Source organism: Oncorhynchus keta, chromosome 8 (genome assembly GCF_023373465.1).
Source record: "Oncorhynchus keta strain PuntledgeMale-10-30-2019 chromosome 8, Oket_V2, whole genome shotgun sequence".
NCBI classification, from domain to species: domain Eukaryota; kingdom Metazoa; phylum Chordata; class Actinopteri; order Salmoniformes; family Salmonidae; genus Oncorhynchus; species Oncorhynchus keta.
Genome location: NC_068428.1, coordinates 9,256,260 through 9,277,134, shown reverse-complemented (window position 1 = coordinate 9,277,134; position 20,875 = coordinate 9,256,260). Strand labels below are relative to the sequence as shown.

Sequence of the window (20,875 nt, the reverse complement as noted above, 5' to 3'; positions counted from 1 at the left end):
AGTTAGGAAATGAACTGAAGTTACATTCATGTATTGAGAGTTGATTTTGTGAAGATTGTGGACTTTCAATTAATGAATTAAATCCATGTTTATTTATTAAACTGAGATTCCCCCCAACTCCAGTGGTTTCAGGCTAATCCATTTGAGTTAGGCTATTTGAAATTGCACAGTCTTATGTTGTCTTCTCCAATGTAATTTTGTTGTTACATCTAACCCACTTAAGTATCTAGCTAATATTCTTGTTTTTACATAAACATTTCTTCCCTCTTTCTCCTCTTCATCATTTCCTTCCATGTGGGTGAATGTTCCTGAAAAAACCTTGGTGAACTAGAGACTTTTGGTATGCGCATTCTCTTCCATAAGCTGTCCTAAGTCACAGAGAGAGCAGACAGCCAATAGCCTAGATATCATTCAACAAATAGGCTAGGACTACAACCTGGCTGCTGCTAAAACAGTAGAAAATGTGTGGCTTTTCTTCAATAGTAACATCATGACTAAACTCATGGATTTAGCCAATTACTTTGTCATTCCTCGGTGACTATGGACTGCTCATGTCTGCTGTGGTTTCCGCAAAGCACTTTCTATGCCTGCACTGTAGTTAGTTTGCTGTGGCTTTTAAAACTTTTGCTGAATTTTAATTACATTTTTCCCCCCTTCAATAGTGTTAACCCACTGAAACGAATGCACTGTTGTTACTCTTTGAATTGGCTATCTATAAAGCCTGTGAGTGCTCTTTGCATCTCTTCGTTGTAAATTGCTAGCTAATAAAGATGTTTTTAAGTACAGTACCTCTACCTGGTACTTTACTTTGGCCTGACCTTACTAACGGTTTATGTAGTTAGTGTGATCCCCTGAACATGTTGACTGTTAGATACCCAGCAACTCTGATCTAAGTAGAAATGCAATAGCTCTATAGACCTGTCTAACCTGTGTTTATTCTGTGCTAATTGTCTTCTTTCTTCACCTTTCAGTGAAAGAGTTCTTAGCTAAAGCCAAAGAAGATTTTTTACGAAAATGGGAGTGCCCACCACAGGTAAGAGATCAATAACAAAATACTTCTTTCCCATAGGTAACAAAATACTACACTGAACAAAAATATAAAACGCAACAACTTCAAAGATTTTATGGAGTTACAGTTCATATAAGGAAGTCAGTTAATTTAAATAAATAAATTAGGCCCTAATCTATGAATTTTTACACGACTGGGAATACAGATGTTCAGATGCCTTAAAAAAAAAAAAAACATTAGTGGCGTTATCATAAAACCAGTCAGTATCAGGTGTGACCTCCATTTGCATCATGCAGCGCGACACATCTCCTTCGCATAGAGTTGATCAGGCTGTTGATTATGGCCTGTGAAATGTTGTCCCACTCCGCTTCAATGGCTGTGTGAAGTTGCTGGATATTGGCAGGAACTGGAACACGTCGATCCAGAGCATCCCATAAGTTCTCAATGGGACATTTTCAGCTTCCAGGAATTGTGTACAGATCCTTGCGACATGGAGTCGTGCATTATCATGCTGAAACATGAGGTGATGGCAGCGGATGAATGACACTACAATGGGTCTCAGGATCTCGTCACGGTATCTCTGTCCATTCAAATTGCCATCTATAAAATGCAATTGGGTTTGTTGTACGTAGCTTATGGCCATACCATAAGTCCATCGCCACCATGGGTCACTCTGTTCACAATGTTGACATCATCAAACTGCTCTACCTCACAACGCCATACACGCGATCTTCCATCTGCCCGGTACAGTTGAAACTGGGATTTAGCCGTAAAGGTACACTTCAAGCATGCCAGTGGCTGTCTAAGGTGAGCTTTTGCCCACTGAAGTTGGTTGTGACGCCAAACTGCGGTCAGGTTAAGACCCTGGTAAGGACACAAAGGGCTTCACTGAGAATGTTTCTAAATCAAAATAAGCCCCTCCGAGGATCCTCACAGCCTTCATTTTACCCAGCACTCTCTCCACCATTTTGGTTAACTCCAATGGTTTCTTCATGATTGGGACTCTGCTCAGCTGCTCCTCATTAACAAACACTACTCCTACGAGATTTTTCAATCAAAATCATCAAATGTATTTATATAGCCCTTCGTACATCAGCTGATATCTCAAAGTGCTGTACAGAACCCCAGCCTAAAATCCCAAACGGCAAGCAATGCCGGTGTAGAAGCACGGTGGCTAGGAAAAACTCCCTAGAAAGGCCAAAACCTAGGAAGAAACCTAGAGAGGAACCAGGCTATGAGGGGTGGCCAGTCCTCTTCTGGCTGTGCCGGGTAGAGATTATAACAGAACATGGCCAAGATGTTCATAAATGACCAGCATGGTCAAATAATAATATTCACAGGCAGAACTGGCAGTTTTCAATTTTTTTGGACAATACTCCAATTCTGCTTGATTCTACCGTCATTGTATTCAGAATCCACTTCATCATCCGCTTCTGCCATCTTTCGTTCCAAGCCAGAGTAGAGTCTAACATTCGCAAAGGCACATACTTTTGAGGAGATAGGGAAACGGTGCCCATGCCATGTCAATGTGCCACACGGTGCATTCTGGGCGATTTTGCTACCAAAGAGCGCATTCCATGGAGTGAGAAACATTAGCAAGAATCTTGTCAACAAGAAGTACAACATTACCAATATCTTCCGAAATGTGAGATAATCATCTTGCTATCTGTAGTATCGTATAGCTTTGGAATCGTGGCATTACGTGCTTTTGAGGAAATTGGGCAGGTTTCTCGACATATACACTGACTTGGAGAAAGGATTGTGTGACGATTAGCTTAGCAACTGCATGACAACGTGAACATGATTGGTCGACAGTCTGCTGGGTGGGGCGTTATACGTTCCTTCATTGATTAGATTCCTATTTCCTTTCTATAATACAGTTGATGTCGGAGGTTAACATACACCTTAGCAAAATACATTTTAACTCAGTTTTTCACAATTCCTGGCATTTAATCCTAGTAAAAATTCCCTGTCTTAGGTCAGTTAGAATAGCCTAGTGGTTAGTGTTGGACTTGTAACCGAAAGGTTGCGAGATCGAATCCCAGAGCTGACAAGGTGAAAATTTCGTTCTGCCCCTGAACAAGGCAGTTAACCCACTGTTCCTAGGCCGTCATTGAAAATGTACTCAAATTATGTCAATTAGCCTTCCAGAAGCTTCTAAATCCATGACTTCATTTTCTGGAATTTTCCAAGCTAAGACACAGTCAATTTAGTGTATGTAAACTTCTGACCCACTGGATTTGTGATACAGTAAATTATAAGTGAAATAATCTTGTCTTAACAATTGTTTGAAAAATTACTTGTCGTGCACAAAGTAGATGTCCTAACCGACTTGCCAAAACTATAGTTTGTTAACAAGAAATGTGTGGAGTGGTTGAAAAACAAATTTTAATGACTCCAACCTAAGTGTATATAAACTTCCGACTTCAACTGTATCTCTGGCAACTGTACCATGCAATGCACCCTGGATAAAGAGGCAGACAAATAGGAAAAATGTGCTAGTTAAATGACACATTTCTCAAGGTAGGAATATCGTAAAAATATGTTCAATGGCTCATTCGAGAGAAGTCATAGCTCTGGAGGATCTCATCGTCCAGCATTAAAATCTGACATGTACGATAGACGTTTTCGCAATCTAAAAGTCGTATTCTTAACTTACAATGCTGTGAGAGCGACTTACTTACGGTGCTACGTAATACCGGCCGTATTTCTGCCTGCTCGAACACCAATAACTCACATAAACATAAAATGACCCAGAGAATCGATAGAACATCACTCAGAGATGCACAAAAACAATAGAACATTCAAAATGGCTCAACCTTAACTTTACTGGTGTTTAAAAATTCAAAAATCTCTGGCTTTTGTACTCAGCAGCACCACCTTGTTAAAAAAATCCTTGGAAGAACACTGTAGCTCAGTTGGTAGAGCATGGCGCTTGTAACGCCAGGGTAGTGGGTTCGATCCCCGGGACCACCCATACGTAGAATGTATGCACACATGACTGTAAGTCGCTTTGGATAAAAGCGTCTGCTAAATGGCATATATTATTATATATTATACTGAACATCACTTCCTTGAGTAGCTCAAACTGCGCATGCAATGTTCCAAAAAGTCTTTCATGAAGCATGATGGCAACACGCTAAAAAGACACTTCCTGATCTTCAAATGTGCCACTGAGACGTCACAAAGTAAACGATGGGGTGACTACATCGATGGCTCCGTCCATTCTTTCTACAGTCTATGAGCAGCCTACAATGTGCCTTTTTAATTAAAGGCATATTACCCTTTCTTTGCGGAGATCGCATAGACAGTAAACGCTGCACAATTACCTTCATTAAAGTGTGCTGCCCTGTATTGAATTTCAACGTTAACGTCGGCTCACTGTTGTTTGCTGTCACATTTTAAGGATGTGTTTTCCTCCTCAGAGCACAACTGGACTGGATGACTTTGACAGGCTGAAGACTCTGGGCACAGGCTCGTTCGGTAGAGTGATGTTGGTGAAACATAAAGGAACAGAACAGTTCTACGCCATGAAGATCCTGGACAAACAGAAAGTGGGTACATGCACTGGGTTGTGTTCATTAGGTTAGATAATGGAAAAAGAAAATGAGCTTTCCTTTTTGGGTATGTCCAGGTAGCCTTTCCCTGTTTCAGTTTGCTTTCTTCCGTTTAGTGCCTAATGAACATGACCCTGTTTTGTTTTGAATGAAGTTGAACAAAACCTAGGCTGGTTAAATCACCTAGCACAGTAAAGTTGGCTGGTGTCAGAGAAAGCCTGGCTTTATCTAGCATGGGTTTACACTAGTTCAAAAGGAAATGGAAATACATCTTAGGTGCTGTGAGGCTTGGTTAACCACAAAATATGTCTTGTATTTTTTTGCCTGACATTTTTAAAGTGAAACTTAATGAGACAGTATGAGAGATCCTGTACGCTTGTTATAGCACTGGTATATTTTTGGGGGGTTAACTTGATCTTACATCAAGGCACATGATGGTCAGAACTAAACGGTTCTCACTGTTTCAGTTAAAATGAATGTGTTTGTACATTTTTAATGTGTTTGCTAGGCCCAGTGAGAGCAAGGGAAACTAGTTGAAAATCTGAATTAAAAATATAAACCAGTCATTGAGGCAACAATATTTTGTTAGCTACAGAGTAACTTCTTTCAGCTGCCTGCTTTGGGTCTGTTAACTTGAAGGATATTTTATGAAATGTCAGTCCCATGCAGGTTTCAAACGGTGACTGACGTGCCTTTTGAACCTCTGACCTCTTGACAGTTTGGCTTTAAACCTACCTACACTGTGGTATTTTTACCACATAATGCTGTATTCTAAAGCTGTTAAAGATTAGCAATTGGACTGTCCTATTGATATTTAATTGCCCTGATCATCGTAAATGGTGCTGCCTTGTGGTGACTAGATCGCATTGGCTGCCACCAAATGTAGTAGGGATGTTCTCTTGATATTGTCTCTTACATTATTATTTTGTGTATCAAATTAATTTATGTGGAAAGGCAAACACTTTGTTCTCTTTATTCTCGTGTGTAGATTTGTAAGCAACACATGTTCCCACTACTAGCATTCTGACAAACAAATATGCTACATAGGTCCAGTTTATTTATTTTATTTTACCAGGTAAGTTGACTGAGAACACATTCTCATTTACAGTAACGACCTGGGGAATAGTTACAGGGGAGAGGAGGGGGATGAATGAGCCAATTGTAAGTTGCACGTTCAATGCATGTAAAACTTTATTTTTTTTAAATAGACTAAAGTACTACAAACGTTGCCTATTGCCCAGGCACTCATTCCTTGATCTCCAAAGTTAGCCACCACCATAAATTCTTCTTTGGGATGTGGTCATATGTTCTTCAATAGTGGTACGCTCACATGCATTAGTTTTATCAGATGACTGGTGACTTTTCTCTGTACTATTGTGCTCCTCTCCTCATCGTTATGCCCCCTCTCCTCATCGTTATGCCCCCTCTCCTCATCGTTATGCCTCCTCTCTCATTGTTCTCACAGGTGGTGAAGCTGAAGCAGATAGAACACACGCTAAACGAAAAGAGAATACTGCAGGCGGTGTCCTTCCCCTTTCTCGTGAGACTAGAGTATTCCTTCAAGGTATGTCAGCAGCAGTAGGATGTCCTAAAATGTGCACCATACAATTGGTGAAAAAGATGAGCAGTGTTATCCTGCTAATAGAGCTTGGATGATAAACCAAAAATGGCCTTCCTTGGTACCCCAGCCATTTTCTGTGATTTTGCTACACAATGTTACTGTAAATCAGGGGTCTCAAAGAAAACCTGCAGATACCCGGCCCTCCGTGGAATGATTTGGACACGTGCTGTAGATTGTTCTAGACCTGTTATTTGGTTGACAGTAATAGCCTATGCATTATGTTGGTTCCTGTAAAAAAAAAGGGTACTTTTTACCCCTTTTTTCTCCCAAATTTCATGACATCCAATTCGCTGCAACTCCTGTATGGGATAGGCGAAGGTCGAGAGTCATTCTTCCTCCGAAACATGACCCTGCCAAGCCGCACTGCTTCTTATTAACACACTGCTCGCTTAACCCGGATGCCAGCCGCACCAATGTGTCGGAGGAAACGCTGTACAACTGGCGACCAAGACAGCTCGCGGGCGCCTGGCCTGCCACATGGAGTCGCTAGAGCATGATGTGACAAGGAAATCCTGACCGGCCAAACCCTCCCCTAACCCGGACAAAGCTGGGCCGATTGTGCTCCGCCTCATGGGTCTACCAGTCACGGCCAGCTGTAACACCGCTTGGGATCGAACCCGGGAGAGTATGTTGATTCCTGCTAGAAAAGTATCTGCTTGTCCCTGTTTTCCTGTCGGCTGCTGTGTTAGCGAGCCTCTCTAACTCCCCACTGTGCGCCTGGAGGAGGGGGAGATGCATTCTGAGAAACACAAGCATATCACCATTGTTCAAAATGCAATTGCGGGAAAATTACAGTTTTCAAAGCAACTGCTGTTACAGTTAGAGAGGAGAGTCACAGCTTTCTGTGAGTATATTTTATTTCTCACCTCTTAATATTGAATTCATGGCACCACTTTACAACTGGAGTAAGTTGTAGTATGGTTTGGTTTTGATGCGCCCGCGGAGCGCGCCATTTGCAGTGGATTGGCCTACATCAAGTAGCCTAAGCCTAGCGCTGGAATTCTTTTGTACGATAGATGAATCAATTAGCCTATATGGCTGTATAGCAACAATATCATGTTTAGAGTAATCTAGATAAGTGTTTTGAGTTCCCACTTCCTCAGGTGATGAATAATATAGACCATAGGCCAATATTCACAAATGCCCAAATTAATCTGATAATAATGGATTCTGTTTTAACCAGTTGCACAATCATGCTTTCCCTGGAAATGTTAGATGAAAGGGCTTACTTTTTAATCATAGGCTACCATCTCACCTGTCTTACTTGGCACTGGAAAATTATCTATAGCCCTGATGCGAATGTAAAGTAACTGTCTATTGAAGAGCGTCTGCTAAATGACTTAAATGTAAATGTAAATCAATTGTATTTATTGTTATCCAGCAAAATAGTTACATTGATCACAATATTACTTTTTGTCCATAACGCAACTCCCCCCAAAATAATGTATCGTAAAAAAGTTGGTGACCAACTTTATTTTGGTATTTTTTTTCCAGGGGGGGGGTTTACAGGTCCAAAAACAATCAAATAAATGCATACAAAGATGACCCTGACCCACCTCCCAAAAGAAAGCTTTCCTCCCATCCCACCCAGCAACAGAGGTTGCTTATCTGCTGCAGTAACATCTTTCCTTTGTGAACGGCTGTGTTAATTATTTATAGAAATATCTAATTCCAATATTTATTGTAATTTATCGTTCTTCTTGCAAATATGTTGGAATTAGTCCTTGTACATTTTGACAAAAACTATCGTATCAATTTCAACCCACGGTAAGTGTGTGTGTTCTAACTTTATTTGAACCATAGGATAACTCCAACCTCTACATGGTGATGGAGTACGTTCCAGGAGGAGAAATGTTCTCGCATCTGAGACGCATCGGGAGGTTCAGGTGAATCAAAAAAGTTTTGACACCATGTTCATAGCCTGGGATGTCTGTATACTTGAGATACCAAATAATGGGCACAATCTATGAATTATAAGGTATTGTGCTCTGTTGTCTTTGGTTTCATTTTTTTTCACCCGTTTGACATCACGTCAACTTACATTTTTCTTCTGTCTTCAGTGAAAATCACGCACGGTTTTATGCAGCTCAGATAGTACTCACTTTTGAGTACCTCCACTCGCTAGACCTTATCTACAGAGACCTGAAGCCTGAAAACCTTCTCATTGATCACCAAGGGTACATCCAGGTACAGATACAGCGATATCCAAACCAAAGCATATCCGCATTTGTTGTCTATGAACTCTCATCTAAGACTTCTGTCTTGAGATTGAGTAGCAAATAATGAGAGGTTCGACATCACATTACCGTTGACAGCCCATGCAAATTTGCCCTATGCAAATGTGGACTGTTATTATTACATGGTTCTAATGCCCTTGTTGGTCTGTTTCAGGTCACAGACTTTGGCTTTGCCAAAAGAGTAAAAGGCAGGACCTGGACATTGTGTGGAACTCCTGAGTACCTGGCTCCAGAGATCATCCTCAGCAAGGTGGGCCATCGTGTCCAATATAGCGTGCTGTACATAGTGTGTTTGACTGTTTGCAACCTACCTGTAGATATGAATTAGTTGTTTGCACAGTATGTGCAAAGAAAGTCGCTGAAGATTGTTTTCTCTGCTAGGGCTACAACAAAGCTGTGGACTGGTGGGCACTGGGAGTCCTGATCTACGAGATGGCTGCCGGGTACCCTCCGTTCTTCGCTGATCAGCCAATCCAGATCTACGAGAAGATTGTGTCTGGCAAGGTATGCAGGAATTGATGTTATGTGTAGTCTGGACTGACATGTTACTGGACACCATGCGTTCTTGAATGTTATGCAAAACTATTGCATACGTATTAGTGTCCTATAAAACTTTCTTCACAGGGGTGATTTACCTATATATTTTGCAGTGGCCCCTACTGTCAAAAATGACAGCTATTAGCCTATATGGTGTCCCTTGATGTTCTGGTTATTTGCCAACATTGCTGTGCGTGTTTCTATCGTCCCAGTGACTTTTATCCATATTTTAACAATAAGCTCCACAGTTGAAGCCCAACTCCTCTCTTGTGTTCCAGGTACGATTCCCCTCCCATTTCAGCTCAGACTTGAAAGACCTGCTGAGGAACCTGCTCCAGGTGGACCTGACCAAGCGCTACGGCAACCTGAAGAATGGGGTGAATGACATCAAGAACCACAAGTGGTTTGCCACAACGGACTGGATCGCAATCTATGAGAGGAAGGTATGTCTCGATCGTTAGTTTAAGTGTGAAATAACCACGGTTAGTTTGGAACAGTAAAAACAACAGGTAACACATTATGTATCCCCAGAAAGATTGACATTCGAGGTGTAATTAAATATGAGCTTTTACCGTCATAAAAACACTGCCAGAAAGGCCTTGCGAGGCTTGTAGGCAAGGATGTTGGGAGTTCAGGGCTGTCCCCTCTAACCCTCATCACCAACATAGATTGATGATTACATAAACAATGTGTAGCTGTTGTGATTGTATTGTGGTCTTCAGAGCCACTCACACACTTGACCTGTTGCCTTTCAGGTGGAAGCTCCCTTCATACCAAAGTGCAGAGGACCAGGAGACACAAGCAACTTTGACGACTACGAAGAGGAGGATGTCCGTGTGTCCGACACAGAAAAGTGTGCGAAGGAGTTTTCCGAATTCTAGCAAGGGGAGGCAGGCGGTTCCATAAGGTCTCACATGTATTGGGATTTTTGCAGTCTGTTGAGGGTGGAGCTGAGACATGACGCATTCAAAACAATTGCCTAGTTCCTTCATTCCACAAGGTTGAATGAGGTCCTTCTTGCCATGATCCTCCTCGCGTGCAGTTAGCACTAAACGTATACACAGGCACATTATGCAGACACCCCTCGTGCTGCGACACAAAACAAAAATACTAGGTAGACCACGTTTTTTTGTCTTTTGTTTCCTGCTTTGTTTTTAAAACATTTGTTGCTTTAAAGAATCCCCCCCTCCTTCCCTCCATTTTAAACCAAGTGATTATTTGCAAAGCAAGACAAAAACCAATGAAATGCCCATTTTATAGTGGCACAAAGAGTTGCTGTGTAGTAGGTGGTATTACACATTTTAGTGATTTTTAAGTTTCTCCTAGTTCTTGCTAGTGACTCTTGCCAGTTCTTGTGTGTTAGGCCTACACGTCAGTGTTTGTTTTCGGTTTAATTCAACTTTCTTGGCCCAGTCTATAATCCTCAACATTTTGCTGTCCTTAAGAAGTAGACTGTGTCTTTCTGCATAATATAAAGATACAGTATCTTTTTACAAAGAAATGGATGTCAGAAAAGGAAAATACTCAATACAATACCACAGTCACATGGGCATGCAGTCCTTGATGAGGGGTACAGTAGTAGCAAAGCAAACCTAATTACTAAGCAAAAACCTGTGATATGTTTAATTTATCATTTGTAGCAATGTTTTACTTGTCAGGTCATGGGGCATTTTATTTTTATTTTTTTAACCTCCGAGAAGGTATTGTATTCAAATTCAGATGAAGTGAGATGATATATTTTAAGGTACAACAACCCCAAGAGGGGTAGGAATCTTATGGGCTTTAACTACACTGAACAAAAATATAAACAAAACCATGCAACAATTTCAAAGATTTTACTAAGTTACAGTTCATATAAGGAAATCAGTCAATTGAAATAAATTCATTGGGCTCTAATCTATTGATTGCACATGACTGGGAATACAGATATGATGCATCTGTTGGTCACAGACACCTTAAAAAAAAAGTAGTGGTGTGGATCCGAAAACCAGTCTGGTGTCTGGTGTGACCACCATTTGCCTCATGCAGTACAATGGACGCATCTCCTTCGCATAGAGTTGATCAGGCTGTTGCTTGTGGCCTGTGGAATTTGTCCCACTCCTCTTCAATGGCTGTGCAAAGTTGATGGATATTGTCAGGAACTGGAACATACTCTCGTACACATTGATCCACTGCATCCCAAACATGCTCAATGAATGACATGTCTGAGTATGCAGGCCATGGAAGAACTGGGATATTTCATGCTTCCAGGAATTGTGTACAGATCCTTGTGACGTGGGGTTGTGCATTGTCATGCTGAAACATGAGGTGATGGCGGCAGATGAATGGCACAATAATGGATCGTCTCATGATATCTCTGCATTCAATTTTCCATCGATAAATATAATTGTGTTTGTTGATCGTAGCTTATGCCTTCCCATACATAACCCCACCGCCAGCAAACCACTTGCCCACACGACACCATACACGCTGTCTGCCATCTGCCCGGTATAGTTGAAACCTGGATTTAGCTGTGAAGAGTGCACTTCTCCAGCGTGCCAGTGGCCATCTAAGGTGAGCATTTGACCACTGAAGTCGGTTACGACGCCGAACTGCAGTCAGGTCAAAACCCTGGTGAGGACGACGAGCATGCAGATGAGCTTCTCTAGAACTGTTTCTGACAGTTTGTGCAGAAATTATTTGGGTGTGCAAACCCAGTTTCATCAACTATCAGGGTGGCTGGTCTCGGACAATCCCGCATGTGAAGAAGCCGGATGTGGAGGTCCTGGGCTGGTGTGGTTAAACGTGGTCTGCGGGTGTGAGGCCGGTTGGACGCACTGCCAACTTCTATAAAACGACGTTGGAGGCAGCTTATGATAGGGAAATTATTATTCAATTCTCTAGCAACAACTCTGATGGACATTCCTGAAGTCAGTATGCCAATTGCACTCTCCCTCAACTTGAGACATCTGTGGCATTGTGTTGTGTGACACGAGTGGCCTTTTATTGTCCCCTGCACAAGGTGCACCTTTGTAATGATCATGTTGTTTAATCGGCTTCTTGATATGCCACACCTGTCAGGTGGATGGATTATCTTGGCAAAGCAGAAACGCTCACTAAAAGGGATGTAAACAAATTTCTGCACAAAATTTGAAATACACTTTTTGTGCGAATGTAAATCTTCTGGGAACTTTTTTATTTCCGCACATGAAAAATGTGACAAACACTTTACATGTTGCGTTTTATCTTTTTGTTCAGTATAGAATTACTGTATACCATGGGTTCTCAAAGTGGGGGGAACTGCAGGGGGCCCGTAACCAACAGTTTGTAGACACCTCATTCAAGGATTTTTCTTTATAATTACTATTTTCTACATCGTAGAATAACAGTGAAGACATCACCTATGGAATCATGTACAGTAGTAGCCCAAAAAAGTGTTAAACAAGTATATTTTATATTTGAGGTTCTTCAAAGTAGCCACCCTTTGCTTTGATGACAGCTTTGCACACTTGGCATTCTCTCAACCAGCTTTTTTGTTTTTCCAACAATTTTGAAGGAGTTCCCATATATGCTGGGCTGCTTTTCCTTCACTCTGCAGTCCAACTCATCCCAAACCATCTCAATTGTTTTGATGGCAGGTGATTGTGGAGGCCAGGTCATCTGATGCTGCACTCCATCACTCTCCTTCTTGGTCAAATAGCCCTTACACAACCTGTAGGCGTGTTGGGTCATTGTCCTGTTGAAAAACAAATGATAGTCCCACTAAGGGCAAATCAGATGGGATGGCTTATCACTGCAGAATGCTGTGGTAGCTATGCTGGTTAATTTTGCCTTGAATTATAAATAAAACCGTGTCGTCAGCAAAGCACCATCACACCTCCTCCATGCTTCACGGAGGGAACCACACATGCGTCGATCATCCATTCAACATCTCTGTGTCTCACAAGAATTTTAACATTTTTTCCACCGGTCTAATGTTCATTGCTTGTGATTCTTGGCTCAAGCAAGTCTCTTCTTCCTATTGGTATCCTTTAGTAGTGGTTTCTTTGCAGCAATTCGACCATGAAGGCCTGATTTCATGCAGTCTCCTTTGAACAGTTGATGTTGATGTGTTTGCAGCCCAAATAAATGCTTCACAATTCAACAATCTGAGGTGCAGTTAACTCTAATGAACTGGGTCTTCCTTTCCTGTGGCGGTCCTCATGAGCCAATTTAATCATAGCACTTGATAAAACTCTGTTTTTGAAATGTTCCGCATTGACTTACTTTCATGTCTTACAGTAATGGACTGTTGTTTCTCTTTGCTTATTTGAGCTGTTCTTGGACTTGGTCTTTTACCAAATATGGCTATCTTATGTATACCACCACTACCTTATCACAACACAACTGATAGGATCAAACACATTAAGAAGGAAGGAAATTCCACAAATGAACTTTTAACAAGGCACACCTGTTAATGGAAATCCATTCCAGCTGACGACCTCATGAAGCTGGTGGAGAAAATGGCTAGATTGTACAAAGCTGTCAAGGCAAAGGGTGACTACTTTGAATAATCTCAAATATAAAATATATATTTGATTGAACATTTCTTGGTCACATGATTCCATGTGTGTTATTTTATAGTTTTTGATGTCTTTACTATTATATTACAATGTAGAAAATAGTAAAAATAAGAGCCTGGAATTAGTGTGTCCAAACTTTTGACTGGTAGTGTGTGGATATATAGATATACATTCACACACAGTGCATTTGGAAAGTATTCTAACCCCTTGACTTTTTCCACATTTTGTTACATTACAGCCTTATTCTAAAATGTATTCAATTGTTTTTCCCTCTTCAATCTACACACAGTACCCCATAATGACAAAGCAAAAAACAGGTTGACATTTGTGGAAATTTACAGAATTTCACATTTACAGAATTATTCCGACCCTTTACTCAGTACTTTGTTGAATCACCTTTGGCAGCAATTAAATCCTTGAGTCGTCTTTGGTGTGACGCCACAAGCTTGGGACACCTGTATTTGGGGAGGGGTAGTGTTGCTGCACAGCTGCTTTCAAGTCTCCAGAGAACAGAGAAGTTCGATCTGTTTCAAATCCAGGCTCAGCCTGGGCCACTCAAGGACATTCAGAAGCTTGTCCCAAAGCCACTCCTGTGTTGTCCTGGCTGTGTGCTTAGGGTCGTAGTCCTGTTGGAAGGTGAACCTTCGCCCTAGTCTGAGGTCCTGAGTGCTCTGGAGCTAGTTTTCTTCAAGGATCAATGTACTTTGTTCCTTTCATTTTTCCCTCGATCCTGACTAGTCTCTTCAGTCCCTGCCGCTGAAAAACATCCCCACAGTATGATGCTGCCATCTCTGTGCTTCACCGTAGGAATGGTGTCAGGTTTCCTCCAGACGTGATGCTTGGCATTCAGGCCAAGGAGTTCCATCTTGGTTTCATCAGACCAGAGAATCTTGTTTCTCATGGTCTGAATCCTTTAGGTGGATTTTGGCAAACTCCAAGCTGGCTGTCGTGAGGAGTGGCTTCCGTCTGGCCACTCTACCATAAAGGACAGATTGGTTTAGTGGTGCAGAAATGGTTGCCCTTCTGGAAGGTTCTCCCATCCCCACAGAGGATCTCTGGAGCTCAGAGTGACCTTTGGGATCTTGGTCACCTCCCTGACCAAGGCCCTTCTCCCCCGATTGCTCAGTTTGGCCTGGCTGCCAGCTCTAGGGAAATTCTTGGTGGTTCCAAACTTCTATTTAAGAATTATGGAGGCCACTGTGTTCTTGGGGACCTTCCCCAGATCTGTGCCTCGACACAATCCCGTCTCTGAGCTCTACGGACAATTCCTCCGACTTCATGGCTTGGTTTTTGCTCTAACATGCACTGTCAACTATGAGACCTTCTATAAACAGGTGTGTACCTTTCCAAATCATGTCCAATCAGTTGAATTTACCACAGGTGAACTCTAATCAAGTTGTAGAAACATCTGAAGGATGATCAATGGAAACAGGATGCACCTGTGCTCAATTTCGTGTCTCATAGCAAAGGGTCTGAATACTTACTTATGTTAATACATTTGCTAAAATTTCTTAAGCTGTTTTTACTTTAATTATGGGGTATTGTGTGTAGATTTATAATAAAAAAAACATTATTTAATACATTTTAGAATAAGGCTGTAACGTAACAAAATGTGGGAAAAGTATAAAAAGTGAAGTGAATATTTTCCGAATGCACTGTACACACTACATATCTGAAAGTATGTGTACACCCCAAATTAGAGCCACACAGTTGCTGACAGGTGTTTTAAAATCGAGCAAACAGCCATACAATCTTCATAGACAAACATTGGCAGTCAAATTGCCCGTACTGAAGTGCTCAGTGACTTTTTAATATTGCACTGTCGTAGGATGCCACCTTTCCAAAAAGTCAGTTTGTAAAATGTCTGCATTGCTGGAGTCCCGGTCAACTGTAAGTGCTTTGAAGTGGAAATGTCTAGGAGCAACAATGGCTCATCCTCTGAAGTGGTAGGCCACACAAGCTCACAGAACGGGACCACCGAGTGCTGAAGCGTGTAAAAACGGTCTGTTCTCGGTTGCAACACTCACTACCTGGGTTTGGCAGATGCCAGGAGAACACTACCTGCCTGCATAGTGCCAACTGTAAAGTTTGGTGGAAGAGCAATAATGGTCTGGGGCTGTTTTTCATGGTTCTGGCTAGACCCCTTATTTCCAGTAGAGCGAAACGCTTAATGCTACAGCATCAATGACATTCTAGACGATTCTGTTTGGGGAAGGCCCTTTCCTGTTTCTGCACGACAATATCCCTGTGCACAAAGCAAGAGCTGTACAGAAATGGGTTGTCGAGATCAGTGTGGAAGAACTTGACTGGCCTGCACAGAGCCCTGACCTCCATTGAACACCTTTGAGATTAATTGGAATGCTGACTGTGAGCCAGGCCTAATCGCCCAACATCAGTTCCTTACCGTATTAATGCTCTTGTGGCTGCATGGAAGCAAGTCTCCGCAGCAATGTTCCAACATTTAGTGGAAAGCCTTCCGCGAAGAGTGAAGGCTGGTGTAGCTTTAAAACTGCAACATTTTCTCTCTGCCTCATGGTAAAATGTGTAGAATTGCAGAATATTAGATTTAAAGCTGTGGCAAAATGTGTGGAATGGCAAAAAATTAGCCTAAACTGATCATTTTATTTCCAATTGCAAGAGGCGGACCTTTTTAAATGTTAGTTCCCCGGGCTGAGACGGTTCGTCCACTGCAGACGTCATTGAGCACGGTTACATGCACACAATCAGATTATTGTGAATAGTGAGGTTAATATAATAGTTTGTTTATAACATTTACGTACTTTGCAAGAACGATTTTGCTGTTTACATGGACACATCTGGACTTTGGATAAATGCTGAAAATCGCCATTCACAAACGTTCTACCACACTGACCATGTTATTTTTGCAAAGACAATTTGATTCTGAGTACAGATATGTGTATGGTAAATTTGAATGTGAACTTTAAGATGCATACTTTCAGTTTATCCGAACTCACTTCACACGTGCATAACAGGGAAGCTTACGCTACCCAGTACTTGCTCATGCCAGATTAAATACACCTCTGAAACATCAATTAAGATGTTTAAATGTCCTAATTATTTGAAAGATTTCTCTGAAAACCAGGTGTTTTATTCTGCGTGTGCTGACTTAGATTATGACCTTACACAGATAAGCAGAGTAGTGTTTATTTACAAGACTAATGCCATACTCGGCCTTCTGTCATAAGCAGTTTAAATTCAAATTATTAGTGTGCATGTAAAGATACTCCAAGTAAAACTCATTTTAGGCCATTTTTATCGCACTCAAGTTGTTCTGATTTATGAGGTTGATATAATTTGCTGTCACAAAACGGGTCCCTGGACCCAAAAAGCTTGAGAATCCCTGCTCTATACAATAGGTTGTCTTTTTGGTAGCACATCCAAAAACTGCAGAAGCTTATAGTTGTTTTGAATTAAAGGAAAAAATATATTTTGGTATTTGTTTCATTAGTCCGTTAATACAGTCCCAAAATGTTTTCCATGTCAGCAGAAATAAAGCCGGTATGATGCAAAATGCAGCAGTATTTCTGTATTTTGAAAGTGACTTGTTTTGAAAACTTCATTGCTGACATGCAAAACATTTTGGGACGATATTAACAATGGAATTTTCCTTTTAATACATGTTTTCCTTTAACTGTTCAAATGTAAATGGTTTAGTTGCTTTAATTTTGTCAGATGTTACATAGCTGTGTCTGTAAAGCAGTGTTGGTTACATGGGCAGGTTCAGTCTCACCTTTTTGTTTTGAAATTATCATTTAGCAAAGCACTCAGAAGACTTTGTAACTGCCATTTCTATTATTATTTTTTACTCCTGCATGTCTGTTTCCATTTGTTACCTCCCTCCAAACAACAGTGTACTGTAGCGACTCCCTTGAATGGGTATTGAAGATGTTGTATTCTCACAAACTAAAACATGATTTCACATGCAATTGTTTTTCTTGAGTTTCAGCTCCTTTCATATGGCATTTTGTTCAGATCATTTCAGAGGAACAATTGCTTTTTTTTTTTATATATATACTTATTAGAGATACATTTATTAGATATATTTTTATGTTTAAACTTGCATAGGTCCCAGTATGTTTGATTTTTTTTTTAATATATATATGGGTAAATAATATTTCATGAAATAGGCTACTTTGCAATCTTATGCCTTGTTAACATCCTGGGTATTAAGCATGTGTCAATCCAATCTCTATGAATGTGTTAATTCATTTTCCAAAACTGTATGGTAAATTTACAGCAACTTGTGAGTTTGAATGATGTGTGTAATGTTTGTTGCAAAGTTACTTGTAAAATTAAGGCACTATTTCCTGAGCTACCTGACACTCCTTGCAGATGAAAATGGTTTCAATGTATAACTAATTTATAGTCACAAGCATACCAGTGTAGGCCATAATATGAAAAATCGCTGTATTTAGTTTTTGGGATATGTTGCACAATGTCATTTAGAAGGCCACTTTTTCCCACCCATATTTACTTGTTTGCTAGAGAAGTATAACATAATTTGCTGTAACAGATTTTATGGAACAAAAGATGTCACTGTAATACATTTATTTCTTAAAATATTATATTTTGTATATAATTTGACTGAAGAGATGCTGTATGCAATAAATGCTGCAGTGACATTCATGGACAATAAGGTTTTAATAAAGGCTAGATGTCATGTTTTTTTTGTTGTTGAATATCACATTAACATTACTCTTACTTATATGCTTGGAAATAACATTCATTATGTGAAATGTCTTTTTTTTTTGGGTTTCACCTTGAAGTTGTGCACAATTTTGAGATTATTTTCTTGTTTTAATATGAAACCAGATTTTATGCAAGTAATTCACGTTAAGGTTGTATAGATAATTCACAGGCTACCTGTTTTCTTCCAATCTTTCACCAAAAGTATGCTATAAGGAATTGTTCACTGATTTGACGTTTGAGGTGTATTTTCATGAAAATTCTGACATTTATGAACCTTTAATTTAAAAGTGTAAGGGTCATATGTGATTGTTACAAATTGTTAACAAAAATATAAATGCCACATGTAAAATGTTCGTCCCATGTTTCATGAATTGAAACAAAAAACAAAAGACATGTTATATATATACACAAAGATTGTTTCTTTCATTTTGTGCACACATTTGTTGATATCCCTGTTAGTGAGCATTTCTCCTTTACCAAAATAATCCATCCACCTGACAGGTGTGGCATGTCAAGAAGCTGATTAAACCGCATTACACAAATGTACTTTGTGCTGGGGACAATAAAAGGCCACCAAAATGTGCAGTTTGGTCACGCAACACAATGCCACAGATGTGAAGTTTTGAGGGTGCCTGAAATTGGCATGCTGAATGCGGGAATGTCCACCAGAGCTATTACCAGATAATTTAATGTTCATTGCTCTACCATAACGCCCTTTGAACATTTTAGAGAATTTGGCAGTATGTCCGCCCGGCCTCACAACCATATGTAACCACGCTAACCCGGGACCTCCACATTCGGTTTCTTCACCTGTGGGATTGTCTGAGACCAGCTCCCAGGACAGTTGATGAAATTGTGGGTTTGCACAACCAAAGAATTTGTGCACAAACTCAAACTCTCAGGAAAGCTCCTCTGCGTGCTCGTTGTCCTCATCAGGGTCTTGACCTGATTGCAGTTTGGCGTCGTTTTTTAAATTGAACCTTTATTTAACTAGGAAAGTCAGTTATGAACAAATTCTTATTTACAATGACAGCCTACCCCATCCAAACCTTAACCCGGACGACGCTGGGCCATTTGTGCGCTGCCCTATAGGACTCCCAATCATGGCCGGCTGTGATACAGCCTGGAATCGAACCATGGTCTGTAGTGCCGCCTCTAGCACTGAGATGCAGTGCCTTAGACTGCTGTGCCACTCGTAACTGACTTCAGTGGGCAAAGGCTCACCTTCGATGGCCACTGGCACGCTGGAGAAGTGTGCTCTTCACTGATGAATCCTGGTTTCAACTGTACCAGGCAGATGGCAGACAGCGTGTATGGTGTCGTGTGGGCGAGTGGTTTGCTGATGTCAACGTTGTGAACAGAGTGCCCCATGGTGGGGTTATGTTATGGGCAGGCGTAAGTTAAGGATAATGAACACCATTGCATTTATTGACGACCCTTTGTAGTGCCTTTCATCTGCTGCCATCACCTCATGTTTCAGCATAATAATGCACAGCCCCATGTCACAAGGATCTGTACACAGTTCCTGGAAGCTGAATATGTCCAAGTTCTTTCATGGTCTGCATACTCAACGGAAATGTCAGCCATTAATCATGTTTGCGATGCTCTGGGTTGACGTGTATGACAGCATGTTCCAGTTCCTGCCAATATCCAGCAACTTCGTACAGCCGTTGAAGAGGAGTGGGACAACATTCCACAGGCCACAACCAACAGCCTGATCAACTCTATGCGAAGGGGATGTGTCTGTTGCACCTCATGAGGCAACATGTCTGTCACACCAGATACTGACTGGTTTTCTGATCCACACACCTACCTTTAAAAAAAGGAAATGGTGTCTGTTATCATCAAATCCATATCTGTATTCCCAATCGTAAAATCCATCGATTAGGGCCTAATGAAATTGTTTCAATTTACTTTTTTAACATTTTTATGCATTGGAAGTTTTTGTTCAGTGTTTCTCAAAATAGAGGGAGACATTTTCCCCAATTCAATTTCCTTAGGTTTTTCTCTAGGGTCAGCAGTTGTCCAGCTTGTGACACTTCACATCACAGGTTGTGACATCTCTAACATTAAATCATTATCCCTGTCCATTTTGTTTTTATGTTACAACCTGTGTTTACACCCGTGTTATCCTTACATGATGACCGAACCGGCTCCACGTGTTCACCCATGACTGCGTGGCCAAGCACGCCTCCAACTCAATTGCAGACAACACAACAGTAGTAGGCTTGATTACCAACGATGATGAGACAGCCTACAGGGAGGAGGTGAGGGCTCTGGGAGAGTGGTGCGTGGAAAACAACCTCTCACTCAACAAAACATAGGGGATGATTGTGGACTAAAGCAAACAGCAGAGGGTGCACCCCCTACATACATCGACAGGAAAGATGGAAAGCTTTAAGTTCCTTGGCATACACATCACTGACAAACTGAAATAGACCACCCACACAGACAGTGTTGTGAAGGCACAACAGAGCCTCTCTGAGAAACTGAAAAGCAGTGTCTATCTCAAGGCCATCAGACTGTTAAATAGCCATCACTAGCACATTAGAGGCTGCTGCCTATAGGCATAGACTAGGAATCACTGGCTACTTTAAGGAATCAAACACTAGTCACTTTAATAATGCTTACATATCTTGCATTACTCATCTCATATGTATATA

General features: G+C 41.0%; 1 protein-coding gene across 2 annotated transcripts in view; it reads left to right on the top strand.

Moving 5' to 3' along the window:
- prkacba (protein kinase, cAMP-dependent, catalytic, beta a) overlaps window positions 1-18,183 on the top strand; it is a 30,118-nt gene extending 11,935 nt beyond the window's left edge. For both annotated transcript variants that reach the window (XM_035774592.2, XM_035774590.2), the window contains exons 2-10: window positions 972-1,033; window positions 4,435-4,563; window positions 6,032-6,130; window positions 7,991-8,073; window positions 8,248-8,374; window positions 8,579-8,674; window positions 8,806-8,928; window positions 9,240-9,404; window positions 9,717-18,183. In XM_035774592.2, the coding sequence (XP_035630485.1) occupies window positions 972-1,033; window positions 4,435-4,563; window positions 6,032-6,130; window positions 7,991-8,073; window positions 8,248-8,374; window positions 8,579-8,674; window positions 8,806-8,928; window positions 9,240-9,404; window positions 9,717-9,842 (1,010 nt within the window). In that variant the 3' untranslated portion in view covers window positions 9,843-18,183. The remainder of the gene's footprint in view (window positions 1-971; window positions 1,034-4,434; window positions 4,564-6,031; window positions 6,131-7,990; window positions 8,074-8,247; window positions 8,375-8,578; window positions 8,675-8,805; window positions 8,929-9,239; window positions 9,405-9,716) is intronic.
- Window positions 18,184-20,875: the final 2,692 nt, after the last annotated feature.